The sequence below is a fragment of the Oryctolagus cuniculus genome, chromosome 15, assembly GCF_964237555.1.
Source record: "Oryctolagus cuniculus chromosome 15, mOryCun1.1, whole genome shotgun sequence".
NCBI classification, from domain to species: Eukaryota; Metazoa; Chordata; class Mammalia; order Lagomorpha; family Leporidae; genus Oryctolagus; species Oryctolagus cuniculus.
The window spans coordinates 19927062-19943243 of record NC_091446.1 but is presented as its reverse complement, the minus strand read 5'-3'; the positions used below and the strand labels follow the sequence as shown (position 1 = coordinate 19943243).

The window sequence follows — 16182 nt, the reverse complement described above, 5'->3', positions numbered from 1 at the left end:
ATTAAGTACCAACAGTATGATACCTCTCAGAAAAAGGGGGTGGGGAAGGGGTGGAGGGGACCCAGAGCAAAACAGAAGCTTAACTGTGGTATCCATCAATGGAGACAATCGCTAGGTGGAAGCATATAACCAAATCCTTCCGGAACATTATCTAACCTGAAAAGATGTTCTCCATCTTAATATTCAGTTCAGACCTGTAATTTAGTAATCAAATGAATTTATTTTCTCAAATGGAATTCAAGGGGAAAAAAATTGTGATCAAAACTGGTCAGGAAAAACATTCTGTATTACAGAATATTTCCATCATCAAAGTTCTACTAGACAGTGCTGATGCAAATGGTTACAGAAAACAGGTTAATTTATATAGATAAATGACTTCCAGGTCACTAACTGAACCCTAGGTAAGCCCTTTAGGTGCCTACTCCAATGTCTACCACCATACTATCTCCCCATAACACTGTCCAGTACGCTCATGTCATCATAAGGCAGCTCTGCCCAGATGCTAATGAGAATTTATTCTAGAAATATTTTAAAAATCTGCTAGTAATGCTGTTTCAAACTCCACCCCCAACCTCTCCTCCCACTGACCAGGAAGCAATATACACTACACAGCATTGGCACACGTTCTGTTTTCTTCAAAGAAAAAAATGTACTGGTTTTTAAGCTGATGAAAGTGGATGGGGCACCTCTCTTTGAAGCAAGCAGAAAGTTAGTGCTTAACAGAGTATAAATATACAAGAGATCTCAACTGCCCCTGTCACTCTATCTTCAGTGTATCCACACAGAACACATGGGCATATTAAATGAATGGATAGGGAGAAAACAAACCACTGGGGTATCATTTCTGAAGGACCTGGAATAGAAGAAATTGTTCCTCAAAAAAATCTTTTTCTTATTGCCTGGCACCATGATATTCACAGACCTAGCTTTAATATTCTGAAGAGGGTCCTGCTCATGTTAAAATTATCCCGGTATTTTCTGTTTTTAAAAATAACATGATTCCAACTTCATCCCAAATCTAGAATTTGAACTTGAAAATATTCAACTCACCTTAATTATGCTCAGATAAGCTATTTCAGAATCCCAAATCTGGACCCCTTTTCAGATAAGTTTAATTTGTTTCCAGTCCTAATATTCCTAAAATATTAATACCTTTAATAGACAATGGGTTGATAAAGAGAGGAAAAGGATTCTTTAGATAGAATACAGATTCAAGTTTTGTACTGAATCAGTAAAGTGAGTTATCTAATTACAACACCCTTGGAACTTTTTAAAACTCAGGTTTAGAATTTTAAGGAAGGCTGTAAAACACAATAGTTGTACAGTACAGTATTGACAGATTATCTATGATATTTTTCTTAACTTATTATATGGAGAATCAGATGCAATCATGGTTTTGTGTCTGTCTTGAGATCCTAGTGCCAGTATAAATCTACTGAACTGTCCTGCAACAAATAAAGATCGCCTTCCACATCAGCTTCAACAAGTTATCAACAACTACACAGAGAACACTGGTCTCAGGCATTTTAATATGTAAATAAAGGTGTACATCGCCTTGAAAAAAAAAAAGCATACATTTCATTTTCAAATAATCTTGTGTCATTACAGAGACTCTTATGATTTTATTCTTTAATATTAGTTACCTTTTGAACTATGTCGTTAGCAGGTATGAAAAATAAAAGCTCTTCCCTTGTAAAGTTATAGAAGAGGTATTTAAGAAGCTCATAAAAATGCTATTAGGAAAAATTATGCATGTATTTAAAACATTTTTGCACCAAAGTAAGCATCTTTTAATTCCATTTTCTATGAACTTTCTGAAATACTCTTGTATGTACTTCTCTGAAAAGTTTGAAAGATATTTTCAAAATCAACTCTTATTTTTAAAAATTAAAGGAGCACAAGATTTATATAACAAAGAACACTCCACTAGTTTGATGCCTATAAACTGAGAAAGTAACCCTATTCCTAGAAGTCATGGTGTCCGTGCACATATACGTGTGGGTATCCCCCTCTGAAGGGTATGTCGCGTTACCTATGGTTTCTAAGCAACGAATCACGTGAAAAACACAGAAATATGCTTTTCAAGCAATGCTAACTACAACTGGCCACCCATACTTACTTGTAAATCTTTCTTCAGTTTTAGCAAATCTTCATTTTCTCCATTTCCAGACAATGCAGCTTCCACTTGCTGGAGTTGAGCTTTGTAGCTTGCCAGCTGCTTTGCTAGATCCTCGGACATCTGAGGGGAAATATAAAAGGGTCACACTATAAAAATTAAACCAAAACTCCAACCATAAGGAAGAATTTCTCTACCTCCCTGAATTAACCAGTTTTGCTTCTAACTCCTTATTAATGCTGCACCTTCATTTACCACCATTACGTAGTCTTGGTCGAAACAACCTAAAGTACAAGGATCAAGGCGATAGATTCTGAAAACTACAACCGTGGGAGATGAATTCCATATAAAAAAAAAAAAAGCAGAAAAAGCAATAAAGAGGGAAAGGGACATTCCAATTTTCTTTAAACTCTGAAAGGCACTCTTCTGGGTTCAATGGTAAGGTTGTTACACCTTTAAAACGCATGAATCTGTGGGAAAAATCCATAAACTGTCAGAAAAAAGTTTCTGGGCATGAAAGAATGCTTCCAAGGCCACGTGAAAAGGGTTCTGAGTTACACAACTCACTCCCTCTCCGCGAACTATTCCACAGAGCGCCTTACCAAATTCTTTCCCCGAACTCTTTCACCCACTTAAGTACGTGTCTATGCACTTCTTCAGTAACAGAAAACAGCTCAAACACGGTTTATTTACGTACTGTAAGGAACGCGCCTTCCGCCAAACACAGCTCGTTCTCCCCCGAAAGACGCGAACTCACCTTTCCTCGAAGATTTCTAAGCAAACATTCAGGGTGTCCAAGAGCCCTGCACTTTCTCAAAACTCCCGTCCAAGCAAGCCCGGGACCCGGAAAGACCCCACAGGCTTGTTGAAGCAAGCCAGGCGGCTCTCCCCCCAGGAGCCAGCACCCCGAAACCCCCCCAAGCTCGGCCGATCGTGTCACCTCTCAAAATTCCAACAACAAATCAGCCGCCAAGGAAACCGCCAGAGGCTCTGGGCGCCGTCGGCGTCCCAGTCGCACCCAGGCCCCACGCCGGCCGGGGCGGCTCGAGGCTCCACTCGGCGTCGGAGGCAGTGGCTCTGAACACGCTCGCCGGCGCCCAGACCTCCGCGGCGAAGCCAGCTCCTCGGCCTCGGGCCTCCGCTTCCACTCGGGAGAGGCCGAGGCCCGGCGCGGCCTAACCCTCCCGAACGGGGTTTGTTACCTTGTGTGGGGTGGGGACGGGGCGGCGGGAAGGGAAGGGGGCAAATGAGCCCAGTGATGGCGGCGACGGCGACAGGAGCAGCAGCAGTAGGAAATATCTCCGCGACGACAACAAGGCCACTCGGTGTGAAAAGGAAGAACTCAGTCCGCAGAGAGGGGGAGGGGAGGAAAGCCGGGAGCTGGAAAGAGGAAAAGACAGAGAGGCAAATGAAGTCTCGCGAGACTTAGAAACCCTCGCGAGAGGTTCCTCTACCCACGTGACTCCTCGCGCCCTCTAAGCGGTCCGCTTTATTCGCGTTAGCGTCGCCTGGTAGGCGGAGCCAAATGCAACGGAAGTGGCGTAACTGAGGTGCGCCCGGCGCAGAATATACGTTAGTCTTACCTAAGTTCCGGCTGAAGCGTAGAGTATTTGGTGTGGGGCGCGGTTGGCGCTGTTGTGAGGTTTTTACTGAGGTTCCCGGAATAGTAATCTCGTGTGTCTCCTGGGCCCGTGGTGGTGGGAGGTACGCTGCAGCCTTTACGCTGCTAATTGGCTCTCAAAGCGCGGGTCCCGAACTCGCCTCATCTACTCCTCTTGGCGTTAGAAACGCAGATTCGCCGCCCCGGGTGGCCGGAGGCTAGAAGCTGTGGGTGGGTGCAGCAGTCTGTGTTAACAAGCCCGTTAGGTGACCCAGCGTCCACTCAAGTTGAAACCACCGCTGTGTACAATACAAAAGCGAAAAACGTCTCAGTGGCAACTGAAAGCTGTTTAAATTGTGGCGGAACCTATGAGAGAAGAGGTTGGTTTATTTCGTAGCCCTATTTGTTTTTCTTTTTTTGAGATTTATTTATATTTGAAAGGCAGAGTTACAGAGAGGAAGAGGCAAAGAAGATCGATCCATCCGCTGGTTCACTCCAGATGGCCACAGCGGCCAGAGCTGGCCCACTCGGAAACCAGAATCCAGGAGCTTCCTCCAGGTCTCCCACACTGGACTGCGTTTCCCGGCCATAGCTGCATCAGAGGTGGAGCAGCCGGGACTCAGGCCCGCCCCCACACGGGATGCTGGCACTGCAGGGGGCGCTTTACCCGCTACGCCACAGCGCCAGCCGCCCTTTTGGCTTTAAATAATTAGTTTAATCTCCCCTCGGGAACAGTCTCAAGTTGTAATCACAGATGATAAGTAGAGTGATAGGAACATTTCTTTTTATTTTTAGGGGAAGTGGGGAGGGGAGAGAAGAGGGGCAAAGAAAGAGGGCAAGAGAAAGATGAAGGAAGAAGAGGAAAAGAGAGGGGAATGGGGAGAAACTGCATTTATGCTTAAAAAAGAAACTCATAGGTGCTGGCTTGTGGCCCCCTGGTTAAGCCTCTGCCTGCAGTGCCAACATCCCATTTGGGCTCCACGTTGAGTTCTGGCTGCTCTACTTCCAATCCAGCTCCCTGCTAATGGGTCTGGGAAAGTAGCAGAAAATGGCCCAAGTGCTTGGACCCCTGGACCCACAAGGGAGACCTGGATGGAGTTCCAGGAACCTGACTCAGCTTTGGCTGTTGTGGCCATCTGGGGAGTGAACCAAAGAATGAAGGATCTCCGTCTTTCTCCCTTCACTGTAACTCTACCTTTCAAATAAATAACAAAAGAAATGGGTGTGTGTATGTGTTAAGATTTATTTATTTGGGGGCTGGTGCTGTGGTGTAGCCGGTAAAGCTACCGCCTGCAGTGCCGGCATCCCTTATGGGTGCTGGTTCAAGACCCGGCTGCTCCACTTCCAATCCAGCTCTCTGCTCTGGCCTGGGAAAGCAGTGGGAGATGGCCCAAGACCTTGACCCCTGCACCCGCTTGGAAAACCCTGAAGAAGCTTCTGGCTCCTGGCTTCGGATTGGCGCAGTTGCGGCCAACTGGGGAGTGAACCAGTGGATGGAAGACCTCCCTCTCTTCTCTCCTCTCTCCTCTCTCCTAACTCTTTCAAATAAATGAATAAATAAATATTTTTCAAAAGGCAGTGTTGCAGAGAGAAAGATCTCCCATCTGCTGGTTCACTCCGCAAATGGCTACAAAGGCTGGGGCCAGGACCTCCATCCAGGGTTCCCACGTGGGTGGCAGGGGCCCAAGCACTTAGACCATCTGCTGCTGCTTTTCCCTGGCTGTTAGCAAGGAGCTAAATCTACAGCGGAGCAGCCTGGACTTGAACTGAGGTAGACCATCTGCTGCTGCTTTTCCCTGGCTGTTAGCAAGGAGCTAAATCTACAGCGGAGCAGCCTGGACTTGAACTGAGGTAGACCATCTGCTGCTGCTTTTCCCAGGCCGTTAGCAAGGAGCTAAATCTACAGCGGAGCAGCCTGGACTTGAACTGAGGCTCATACGGGATGCTGCTCATACGAGGTGCTGGCAACACAGGCTGTGGCTTAACCCGCAGTACCACGATTGCTAGCCTTCAAGTGTGTGTTTTTAATAATGCAGTTACATGAGTTCTACATGGGTACACAAACCTGTCTAGGGGTTTAGAATGGAAGCCAAATGTTTTCACTTGTTACCGTTTTTACTGTTTGCCCTTTTTTTCTAACCATAAGTATAATTTTATTTCAATATTTTAGAAAAGCATAAAGGCCTGAGAGACAGTCTGTGTGGATGCCAGGAAGGAATCTTTCCTGGCATTTGGGAGCTTCTGCTAGCCCATAGGAAAGTCCTCCTCTTGGGTGGATTCTCTGGAACTAGGGGCATCTTGCTTTAGTTTCTTCTGCCTACTTTTGAAGGCGACTTCTATTCTCCACACACACACACACGCAAAGTCCTCACAGTGCTGTACATAACCAATAGAGGCTAGGGTCAGATTTGCAAGTGTGGTTGGGATGGCAGTCAACAAGCAAGAGCTGACCAGGCTGCAGAGGGCAGCATTGTGAAGCTAGAATTAAAAAGGGGAGACAAACTGGAAGGGATGTACTTTCCCTTATTTGCATAAGATAAAATGTAGTTTTTGACAACTGCTCTTCTAGTTGTGTATAAGAACTGATGTCAGGGATCCTACTTGAGTATAAAGTAAACTTTATAGTTCTATTCCTGAACCCCTTAGACCAGAAAATAGGGAAATATCTCTTATAAGTTCCAGTATAGATTACTATACCATCTTGATAGTTTTGTTTCTAGGCTTGCTTTTTTTTTTTTTTTTTAAGATTTATTTATTTATTTGAAAGTCAGAGTTACACAGAGAGAGGAGAGGCAGAGAGAGAGAGGTCTTTCATCTGATGGTTCACTCCCCAGTTGACAACAGCTGGAGCTGCACCGAATTGAAGCCAGGAGCCAGGAGCTTCCCTCAGGTCCTCCACGTGGGTGCAGGAGCCCAGGGACTTGGGCCATCCTCCATTGCTCTTCCAGGCCATAGCAGAGAGCTGGATGGGAAGTGGAGCAGCCGCGTCTATGAACCAGCACCCATATGGGATGCCAGCACTTCAGGCCAGGGTGTTAACCCGCTGCGCCACAGTGCCGGCCCCTAGGCTTGCTTTTAATCTCCCCATCTAGGCATCTGATCTAGCTTCCTGTTAATGTACATGAAAGGAGGTGGATGATGGCCCAACTACTTGGGTTCCCCACCCACCCACATGGGAGTTCCTGGCTCCTAGCTTTGGCTTGGCCTAAACCTTGCTGTTGTGGGCTATTGAGTGAATCAATAAGGTGGATAGTCTCTCTGTCCTCCCCCTCTGTCGCTCTGACTTTCAAATAACCTTTTGCCTCATTGCACTCCTGAAAGCAAGATAGGTCACTAGCAGCTCTACTGGAGCCAACCGTGAAAATTCAGCCAGGTTTCCCCCTTTTGCCACGTCTGCTCTAACCAGTACAGTCTGATCTGGAAATCCGGTCTCAACATGTGCCCCTAGTGTTTCCATCAGTACACGAAAGATATCAGCTTCATTAAGCTGGACTAAGTCATGCTCCTTGAATGGATTCTCCAAGATGTCAGCCCTATGGAAAGTCATGCTAGCTCTTTGGATATAAAATCAAGAACTTCAATTCAAATAAATAACTGAATCTTAAAAAAAAAAAAAAATTACATTGCATTTTAATTCCTAGAAAGAAATGAAAACAGTTGTACATAGCAGATACCATTCTAAGCACTTTATAGGTATTCATTTCATTTTCATGATGATTCTTTGTGGTATTAAAGACAACATGGATCAAGAATAGGCTTTGAGTAGGAGTGTTACTTCAAATAGCACTTAGCACCTCACTTGAAGTCTCAAAATCCACCTTCGATGTCTTAATTTTCTTAAAACATTCACATTCAGACTTCATGGGTTATGCTTCAAAAGAGCAGTATCTAAAATTTCTACTTCTTTAAACCTGGCATTTATTTTGTTGAACCCCAGTAAATCAAATAAAAGGTTTAGACTCCAAATTGTCATCAGAATATACAGCTATTTCCTATCCCTACTGTAGGAAACTAAGGAACCACTAAGGAAAGACAGAGCTTCTGCCTTTGGCAATGTGCCAGCCCACTGAGGGGCACGGTGGTCAACTAGGAGACTGCCTTCTTTAGCTTTGATTGTACTTGCCTTACTAAAAGTAGCCCCAAGGACTGGCACTGTGGTGCAGCAGGTTAACGCCCTGACCTGAAGCGCCGGCATCCCATATGGGTGCTGGTTCTAGTCCCAACTGCTCCTCTCCCGATCCAGCTCTCTGCTATGGCTTGGGATAGCAGTAGAAAATGGCCTAAGTCCTTGGGCCCCTGTACCCATATGGGAGACCCAGAAGAAGCTCCTGGCTCCTGCCTTCGGATTGGCGCAGCTCCTGCCCTTGCAGCCATCTGGGGAGTGAACCAGTGGATGGAAGACCTCTCTCTCTGTAACTCTTTCTGTAACTCTGTCTTTCAAATAAATAAAATAAATCTTAAAAAAAAAAAGGCTAAAAGTAGCCCCAGATATGCCCACATTTTTTGCTATCTCAACAGATGGTTAAAGTGATGAATTACAGTTGTATACATAGTCATAGCTATTTATGTACTTTGCTTCATTTACTCATAAGTATTTTAAATGTTTAATTGAGATTTGCTACTGAGCAAGCTACTTGCCTTTTTGTGCCTATTCGGTGTTTGTGTACAGTGCATTGAACATGTACATATATCTTGGGATGATACTTAGGTGTCATCATCCATTTAATGTTGAGGAGAAAACAACCTTAAATGGATGTTGATCAGTGTACATACTCACATATTCATCAGTCATAGCAATCCTGAATTGCCCTCTGAAATTTTGTATTGCCTTGCTAGTCTTAGGGTGTACATCTTCAGCTATTCTGTGTTGTACATGCACCAGTATACTACTAAGGAGCAACATCATGTCATACTGAAAAGCTTTGGGGTTTTGGAGGATTTTGGATTTCAGAGTTTCAGATTAGGGATGATCAGCTGTATTCCAATCATTCATTCTTAGTGGTATATATTTTGAAACAGACAAAAACCCTCAAACACAAAATTGTTGCTCATAGAACTGTAATTTCACAACTCTTGTGTACTATATATAAACTATATATATATATACATACATATATATGTATATAAATGCTAAAAGGAAAGAAATACAAGCATAAGAGCAGTTATGAGGGAACCCTCTGATGTTACATTTGGGCTAGAATTTTCCAGACATGTTTTTGGAAGTTCTGTCACCCTATTAGAAGGTGTCCATATCTTGACACCTCAATACCATTCCTCACTAAAAGGAAATAGCATTTCTTAGAGAAATGGCTGATTTCAGATCTCAAGCCCAGAAAGTATGAAGTTGAGCCTGAAATACCTTTCCAGAAAGCAAGGAGGTGCCCCCAGAGTGATAGGGTCAAGAAAAAACCCTCAGCAATCAGTTTTGGCAGGGGAGGAGACTCTACTGGCCAAATATGAGTCAATTTGGCCGCTAAAAAAGAGTAATAGGGGTAGGGCCGGCGCTGTGGCTCACTTGGTTGATCCTCCAACTGCAGCGCCGGCATCCCTTATGGGCGCCTGGTTCTAGTCCCAGTTGCTCCTCTTCCAGTCCAGCTCTCTGCTGTGGCCCGAGAGGGCAGTGGAGGATGGCCCAAGTCCTTGGACCCCTGCACCCGCATGAGAGACCAGGAAGAAGCACCTGGCTCCTGGCTTAAGATTGGCGCAGCTCCAGCCGTGGCAGCCATTTGGGGAGTGAACCAACGGAAGGAAGACTTTTCTCTGTCTCTCTCACTGTCTATAACTCTACTTGTCAAAAAAAAAAAAAAAGAGTAATAGGGGCAAGTGTTTGGCTGAGCCACTTGGAATGCCCACACCCCATATTGACATGCCAGTTTCAAGCCCTGGCTACTTCACTTCCAAACCAGCTTCCTGTTAATATGTAACCTGGAAGGTAGCAGATGTTGCCTCAAGCATTTTGTTTTTGTTTTTGTTTTTGACAGAGTGGACAGTGAGAGAGAGACAGAGAGAAAGGTCTTCATTTTTCCGTTGGTTCATCCCCCAATGGCCGCTGCTGGAAGAGGATCAACCAGGACAGAATCCAGTGCCCTGACCAGGACTAGAACCTGGGGTGCCGGCGCTGCAGGCGGAGAATTAGCCTGTTGAACCGCGGCACCGGCCCTCAAGTATTTGTGTCCCTGTCTCCCATGTGAAAGACCCAAATAGAGTTCTGGGGTCTTGGCTGGGTTGGCCCAGCCCCAGCTATTGTGGGTACTTGGGAAGAGAATCTGCAGATGAAGATCTTTCATTGTGTGTGTCTCCCTTTCAAATAAAATGAAAAATAAATTTTTAAAAAGAATATAATGAAAATGAATTATCAAAGTGCTGAATACATTTTTTTAAAGGTATAAGCCCAGAGGCCGGCACCGCGGCTCACTAGGCTAATCCTCCACCTGTGACGCCAGCACATCTGGTTCTAGTCCTGGTCGGGGTGCCGGATTCTGTCCCGCTTGCCCCTCTTCCAGGCCAGCTCTCTGCTGTGGCCCGGGAGTGCAGTGGAGGATGGCCCAAGTCCTTGGGCCCTGCACCCCATGGGAGACCAGGAGAAGCACCTGGCTCCTGGCTTCGGATCAGCGCGGTGCGCCAGTCGCAGCGGCCATTGGGGTGAACCAACAGAAGGAAGACCTTTCTCTCTCTCTCTCTCTCTCACTCACTGTCCACTCTGCCTGTCAAAAAAAAAAAAAAAAAAAAAAAAGTGTAAGCCCAGAGTGATACTCAAAGGCTGGGGAAGGGAGTATTTCTTTATGGAAGAAGGACGCCAGCCAGTAAGTATAGCTGGAATGATGGGACTGAGAAAAATCATTTGCAATCGCTAATGATTAGGGAAGGATCATCAATAGAAGCTAAAACCCATCTGGTGAGAGGAGGGAGGGAAAGGATGTTTACATTGTCATTGCTCAGAGATACAAAGTATCCCACCCTCAAATTACTTAACAATTACAAAGAAGAAAACATTCCTTGCCATCAACAAAATCAGTGGTCACCAACTTAGCCCTGTGACCAAATTTAACACCACAAATTGTGGAATAGCAGCAGCCTCACCTATAAAGGCACCTCCCTAAAAATGCGTAACCTGGATTTAACCAAGCCTTTGGACCTAACTGCTAGTTTACTGGAAATACAAGCACGGAGTAACAAGGAGAATAACTAAGAGGGCTGAATCAGCTGCAGAATATGGTATATTCTATAAGGAAACTGGCCTAAATTATTGTTTTTCTTTAAACATTTTTAAATATTTTTCTTTGTTTTCATAACATTTGGGGGAAATTAGGGGAGAGAGAGAGAGAGAGATTTTCAATCAGCTGTTTGCTCTCTAAATACATGCAACCGGTGGGTCTGAGTCAGGAGCACAGAACTCAAGCTGGGTCTGCCACGTGGATAACAGAAATGCAGCTACTTGAGCTGAGACTGAAATTACGACCAGGACTCAAACCCAGGCACTTCATATGTGGGATGCAGATGTCCCAAGCAGCATCTTAACCACTGAGCCAAATGTCTGCCCCTGGCCCAAGTCCTTCAAAAGGTCAATGTCTTTTTTTTTGTTTGGTTGGTTTTTTTTTTTTTTTTTGACAGGCAGAGTGGACAGTGAGAGAGAGAGACAGAGAGAAAGGTCTTCCTTTGCCGTTGGTTCACCCTCCAATGGCCGCCGCAGCCGGCGCGCTGCAGCCGGCGCATTGCGCTGATCCGAAGCCAGGAGCCATGTGCTTCTGGTCTCCCATGGGGTGCAGGGCCCAAGCACTTGGGTCATCCTCCACTGCCTTCCTGGGCCACAGCAGAGAGCTGGCCTGGAAGAGGGGCAAACGGGACAGAATCCGGCGCCCCGACCGGGACTAGAACCCTGTGTGCCGGCGCCGCAAGGTGGAGGATTTGCCTAGTGAGCTGCGGTGCCAGCCTCAATGTCATTTTTAAAAAACTAGGGATAGGAGTGCTAGATTCAGAGACATAAAGACATAACGATTGAATGCAGTGAGCAAATCATGATTGAATGATGATTTGGAAAAAATGAATCTATGAACAAATTGGAAGGCAACTTGGAAGACTTGAATATGGACCCAGTGTCAGATGATATTGAATTATTGTTACTATTACTAGGTCTGAAAATTATTTTATGGCTACTTATGAAATGTCTATTTTTTTAAAAAATTATTTATTTGAAAGAGTTAAAGAGAGAAATATCTTCCAAATGTTGGTTCGCTCCTGAAATCACTACACTGGCCAAGGCTGGACCAGGCTGAAGCCCAGAGCCTGGAACTCCATCTGTCTCCTACAGGGACGGCAGCTGCCCAAGCACTTGGAACATCTTTCACTGTCTTCCCAGGTGCATTAGCAGGGAGCTGGATTGGAAGTGGAGTGGCCAGGACTGGATCCCATGCTCATATGGGATGCGGTGGTGGGTTGCGACTTAACCTGCTGCGCCACAACAGCGGCCTCAAGAATAGTGTCTTATGCTCAGTTGTTTAGATGTGAAGTGTCATAACATCTGTAACGTACCTTCCAGTAGTCTGGTTAAAGTATATAAAATTTTATATATTTTAATACTGGTTAAAATATGTGTATGTTTGTGTGACTATGTATGTGTACAGAGAGAGAAAAATGTAAAAGATGGCAAAATGTTAACAATGCTAAACGTCAAGTGAAGAAGTATAAATGTGCATCATACTGCCTTTCAACTTTTTTGGTATATTACAATTTTTCAAAATAAAAAGATGGGGGAAGTATTCAGAGACTGGCTAGAACACCTTCTAGAACGGCTTTCGGAGGTGGGACTTGTGTGTGTTGGGGGTCGGTGGGGAACTCTAGGGGTCGGCAGTGGCTTGGCAAACTCAGTAACATGGGAGAAACAGAAGACAGTAGGCAGCCGGATGGTCAAAGCTTAGCAGGAAAGATGTGGGCTGAAGCAGTCACCGGGAGCTCTTAGAAGGCCCAGAAAAAAAAAGCATGATTAACATGAAAGAACTGCTCTGACTTCCCCACACAAAGGCCAGAGAGTGCAGTGGGCCTTGCCCTCTGATACGGTGATAGGCCTTGTTTGGCTTTCTTCCTATAACAGCCCCAGCAGCCTCCTCACAGTGATCTTTTAAACCTAGAGTGAATTGGATTCATCTGCCTCACAGCCACGAAAAGTACATGTTCATGGGGCCTAAGCTTATTGATCTCCTAAAAAGGATCAAACAGTCCACATCATGTTTACTGCACAGTGTATAATTGTCCACCACATTTTGGTTTACAACCAAGGTGGCAAATACAGAGGGGGCAAAAGGCAATTGTTCGGTTGACTTTTTCCAGAAGCCAAAATGAGTCCTAGAATTCTACCCAATCAAAACTAGAGGCCTGTAGTTTGATATTTAGCCATTTTATTGATATGTTGCCGGACAGAAAAAACAATAACTATGCAAGGGAGACCAATTAAGACCTATTAAGCACTAGCTCAAAGACTCCATTAGGTGGCAGTCAAGATACAGCATCTATTGATGTCTCTTGTCCCCCCCACGCCCACCCAAAACACACACATAGTGATGAGCCTTAGTGAAGCAACATTGCCAAGCATATTAGGGATAAGAGGAGAAAGACAAAAAACAAACAAAACAAAACCTCTAAGGCTTACAGTATCGCCAAAGCCCTACAGATCACCTGTGTGCTGTTGACACCTTTGTGTTCTTCATTTTAGAATGTAAGTAGGAAGTGTGGCTCCTTTTGTTCAAGACCCAGTACATTTAACCAGTACTTGTACAGTGGCACCCTCATCCCCTGTAATTGCTGCTCAAGAAAGGCTTTGTGGACCTAGTGGGTTTTGCAGATTGGGTTTCCTGGGGGAAAAGATTCCGAGTTTCTGTGCCAGAGTTGACTGGGGAGTACTCTGGTAGCATGCCCTGTGAGAGGGGTGGGCAGTGCTGGGCAGAGAGGCAAGGCAAGCTGCTGTGTAGTGGCAATAGGGGCCTTTGCTAATCCTGCAGGAGTCTCTGGGGCTGGGATGACCATTCAGAGACGGCCCCTGTCCCATACTCAAGCTGTCCAGAGCTTTAGACTCACTCATCCCTGCCTGATCAGCTGTCCCCATGAAGGGGGTGAGGGGTGATTAGCCAGCAGCACGCCCCCTGCTGGAGAGCGGCGCCTCAGTCCTGCAGGGGCTCTAGCAGATACCATAGCAGCCACCACAGCAGCGAGGAAGGCATATTTTCCCTTACCACTTCTTTTATTTATTTTATTTATTTGAGAGACAGGGTTACAGAGAGAGGTAGAAACAGAGAGAGAGGCCTTCCATCCGCTGGTTCACTCCCCAGATGGCCGCAAGGCTGGAGCTGCACCGATCCGAAGCCAGGAGCCAGGAGCTTCTTCCAGGTCTCCCACATGGGTGCAGGGGCCCAAGGACCTGGGCCACCTTCTGCTGCTTTCCCAGGCCATAGCAGAGAGCTGGATCGAAGTGGAGCAGCCGGGTCTCAAACTGGCTCCCATATGGGATGCCAGGCTTCAGGCCAGGGCGTTAACCCGCTGTGCCACAGCACCGCCCCCCCCCTTCTATGTTGGGTATCTCTGATGTGCCTTGCGTGCAGAAGCGACTCGTATTAGAAGCCTCCTGGTAGAAACAATAGATGGATTTCTTTCTCTCTCTGTCCCTCTCTGTCTGTAACTCTGCCTTTCAAATAAATAAACAAATCTTGTAAAAAAAATAAAGAAAAATGTATTTCTTCCTTGTTTTCAAAGAGATTGAATTCAGTATAATTGAATAGTAACATTATTGATGATGTACTAGTGCCAGGCGCACCTTTACCAGGTGTTAAAGAGGCAAAGAAGAACAGGATGTGATTCCTGTCTCTTGGACATGGTGCCCAGAGGAGCCCAGTGCTAAATACCAATAGTCCAGGATGCTCTTAACAGACTCAAAAACACTGAAGGGGCAGAAGAGGAAATCATGGAGTTCTATCTGTGAGTCTGGAGCTGTCACCATGTCCGTCTGAACCGTGTCTTCAAAGACGTTCTTCTAGGCAGGGAAGTGGGGAAAGGCACGTGAGAGCAGACACAAGGGGGCAAAAGAAGTGAGGCATGAAAAAGCAGGGCAGGTTTGTGCATGGAGCGTGTACCCAGCACAGGGCCATGGCCATCTTACCACAGCCTTCTATTGAGCTAACAAGTTGGTTTTCAAAAACACAGGTGTGTGCATAGGTTGCTGCTTCCAAAAGATCAACCTGACAGCCAAGATTGAGGATGCGTTCCAAGGAAAGACTCCCCTTCTTAGGATGTTGCATTAGGGTAAGTGAGAAGTGATGCCAGCCCGGTCTGCAGCACCGTGGTGGTCGAGAGGGGATTCAGCCAAGAAGTGATTCGAGGTCTTCAGAAGGAGTCAGGGACTCTAAGGGGGAAAGCGATTCCTTCAGCTGAAACTAGAAAAAAATGAGTGTTGGTGTCACAGAATACAAAAGAAGCCATGGTCAGGCAAATATACATTGAAAGTTTCCTTTATAAGTAGCCAATCATACATTTAATACCTTCAAAGAGGCAATTTTCAGAAAAATATCATTACCCCCAGACATACACAAACATGCATATTTTTGAGATTATTTACTTGAAGGAGTGACCTGGAGGGGAGAGAAGAGGGAGACACACACACAGAGAGAGAGAGAGAGAGAGAGAGAGAGAGAGAGAGAGAGATCGATCTCCCACATACCGATTCACTTCCCAAATGGCTGTAATAGTGAGGTCTGGGCCAGGCCAAAGCCAGGAGCTGGGAACTCCATGTGGGTCTCCTCTGTGGGAGGCAGAGGTCCAAGTACTCGGGCCATCTTCTGCAGCTTTCCCAGGTGCATTAGCAGGGAGCTGGATGGGAAGTGGAACAGCTGGGACTTGAACCGGTAATCATCTGAGATGTCGACATCACGGGTGGTGGCTTAACACAGTTTGCCAGAAACCTGGCCCTGAAGCAAATTTTCTGTATCAGTAAGCATTATATTTGGCTTTGGTGAATATTCTAAAGACTTCTTGTAATCGGTGTTAATGATATTTTCCTAACATTTGGATACATGTCAATTTCTTCATAAGTTCTTTACTACAGTGTGATATGAAGAGTTAATGTTTTAGGCATTTTCATCATGGAGACAACTTTGGATTGATCCTAATTATAGCCTGTCTCTTGCAGGCCTTTGAAAGTGATGTTTACACTCCTATATGTACTGCTAGGGATATAGATGTGAGAACAGCTTGATTATTAACAACTTAATCAACTTATCTCTAGTTTATTTTTTCAGTGCTACTGAAGAGCTGCCCACATCTGATGATTTCTCCACAGGTAAAACAAAGTAGAGCCAATTAACCTGTCAAACAGCAGAACAAATCTCATTGAACTGAGACACGAATGTGGCCATGGCGTGGAGGAATACGTGCCCATTGATTTTGTGGTCCTTGAAGCTACTGAACAAGGAACTGCTTTAAATTA

General features: G+C 45.4%; 1 protein-coding gene, 1 long non-coding RNA gene and 1 pseudogene across 7 annotated transcripts in view; 2 read left to right on the top strand and 1 right to left on the bottom strand.

Annotated features, from left to right (window-relative positions):
- SMNDC1 (survival motor neuron domain containing 1) overlaps nucleotides 1-3662 on the bottom strand; it is a 19302-nt gene extending 15640 nt beyond the window's left edge. For 4 of the 6 annotated variants that reach the window (XR_007910934.2, XR_007910935.2, XR_007910936.2 and 1 more), the window contains exons 1-2: nucleotides 3319-3597; nucleotides 2120-2239 (exon numbers count right to left, since the gene is read on the bottom strand). Coding sequence is in view for 2 of the 6 variants with exons in the window: in XM_051823584.2 (XP_051679544.1) it covers nucleotides 2120-2239 (120 nt within the window). In the remaining 4 variants the exon portion in view is untranslated. Of the gene's footprint in view, nucleotides 1-2119; nucleotides 2240-3318 lie in introns of all 6 variants that reach the window. The other 2 variants (XM_008270497.4, XM_070057235.1) reach the window with 2 other exon arrangements.
- On the top strand, nucleotides 3591-16182 carry LOC138845308 (uncharacterized). The gene is made up of 2 exons (XR_011382284.1): nucleotides 3591-4096; nucleotides 14904-16182. It is a non-coding gene; the product is annotated as an uncharacterized lncRNA (long non-coding RNA).
- Nucleotides 6142-10068, top strand: LOC108178451 (small ribosomal subunit protein uS14-like; annotated as a pseudogene).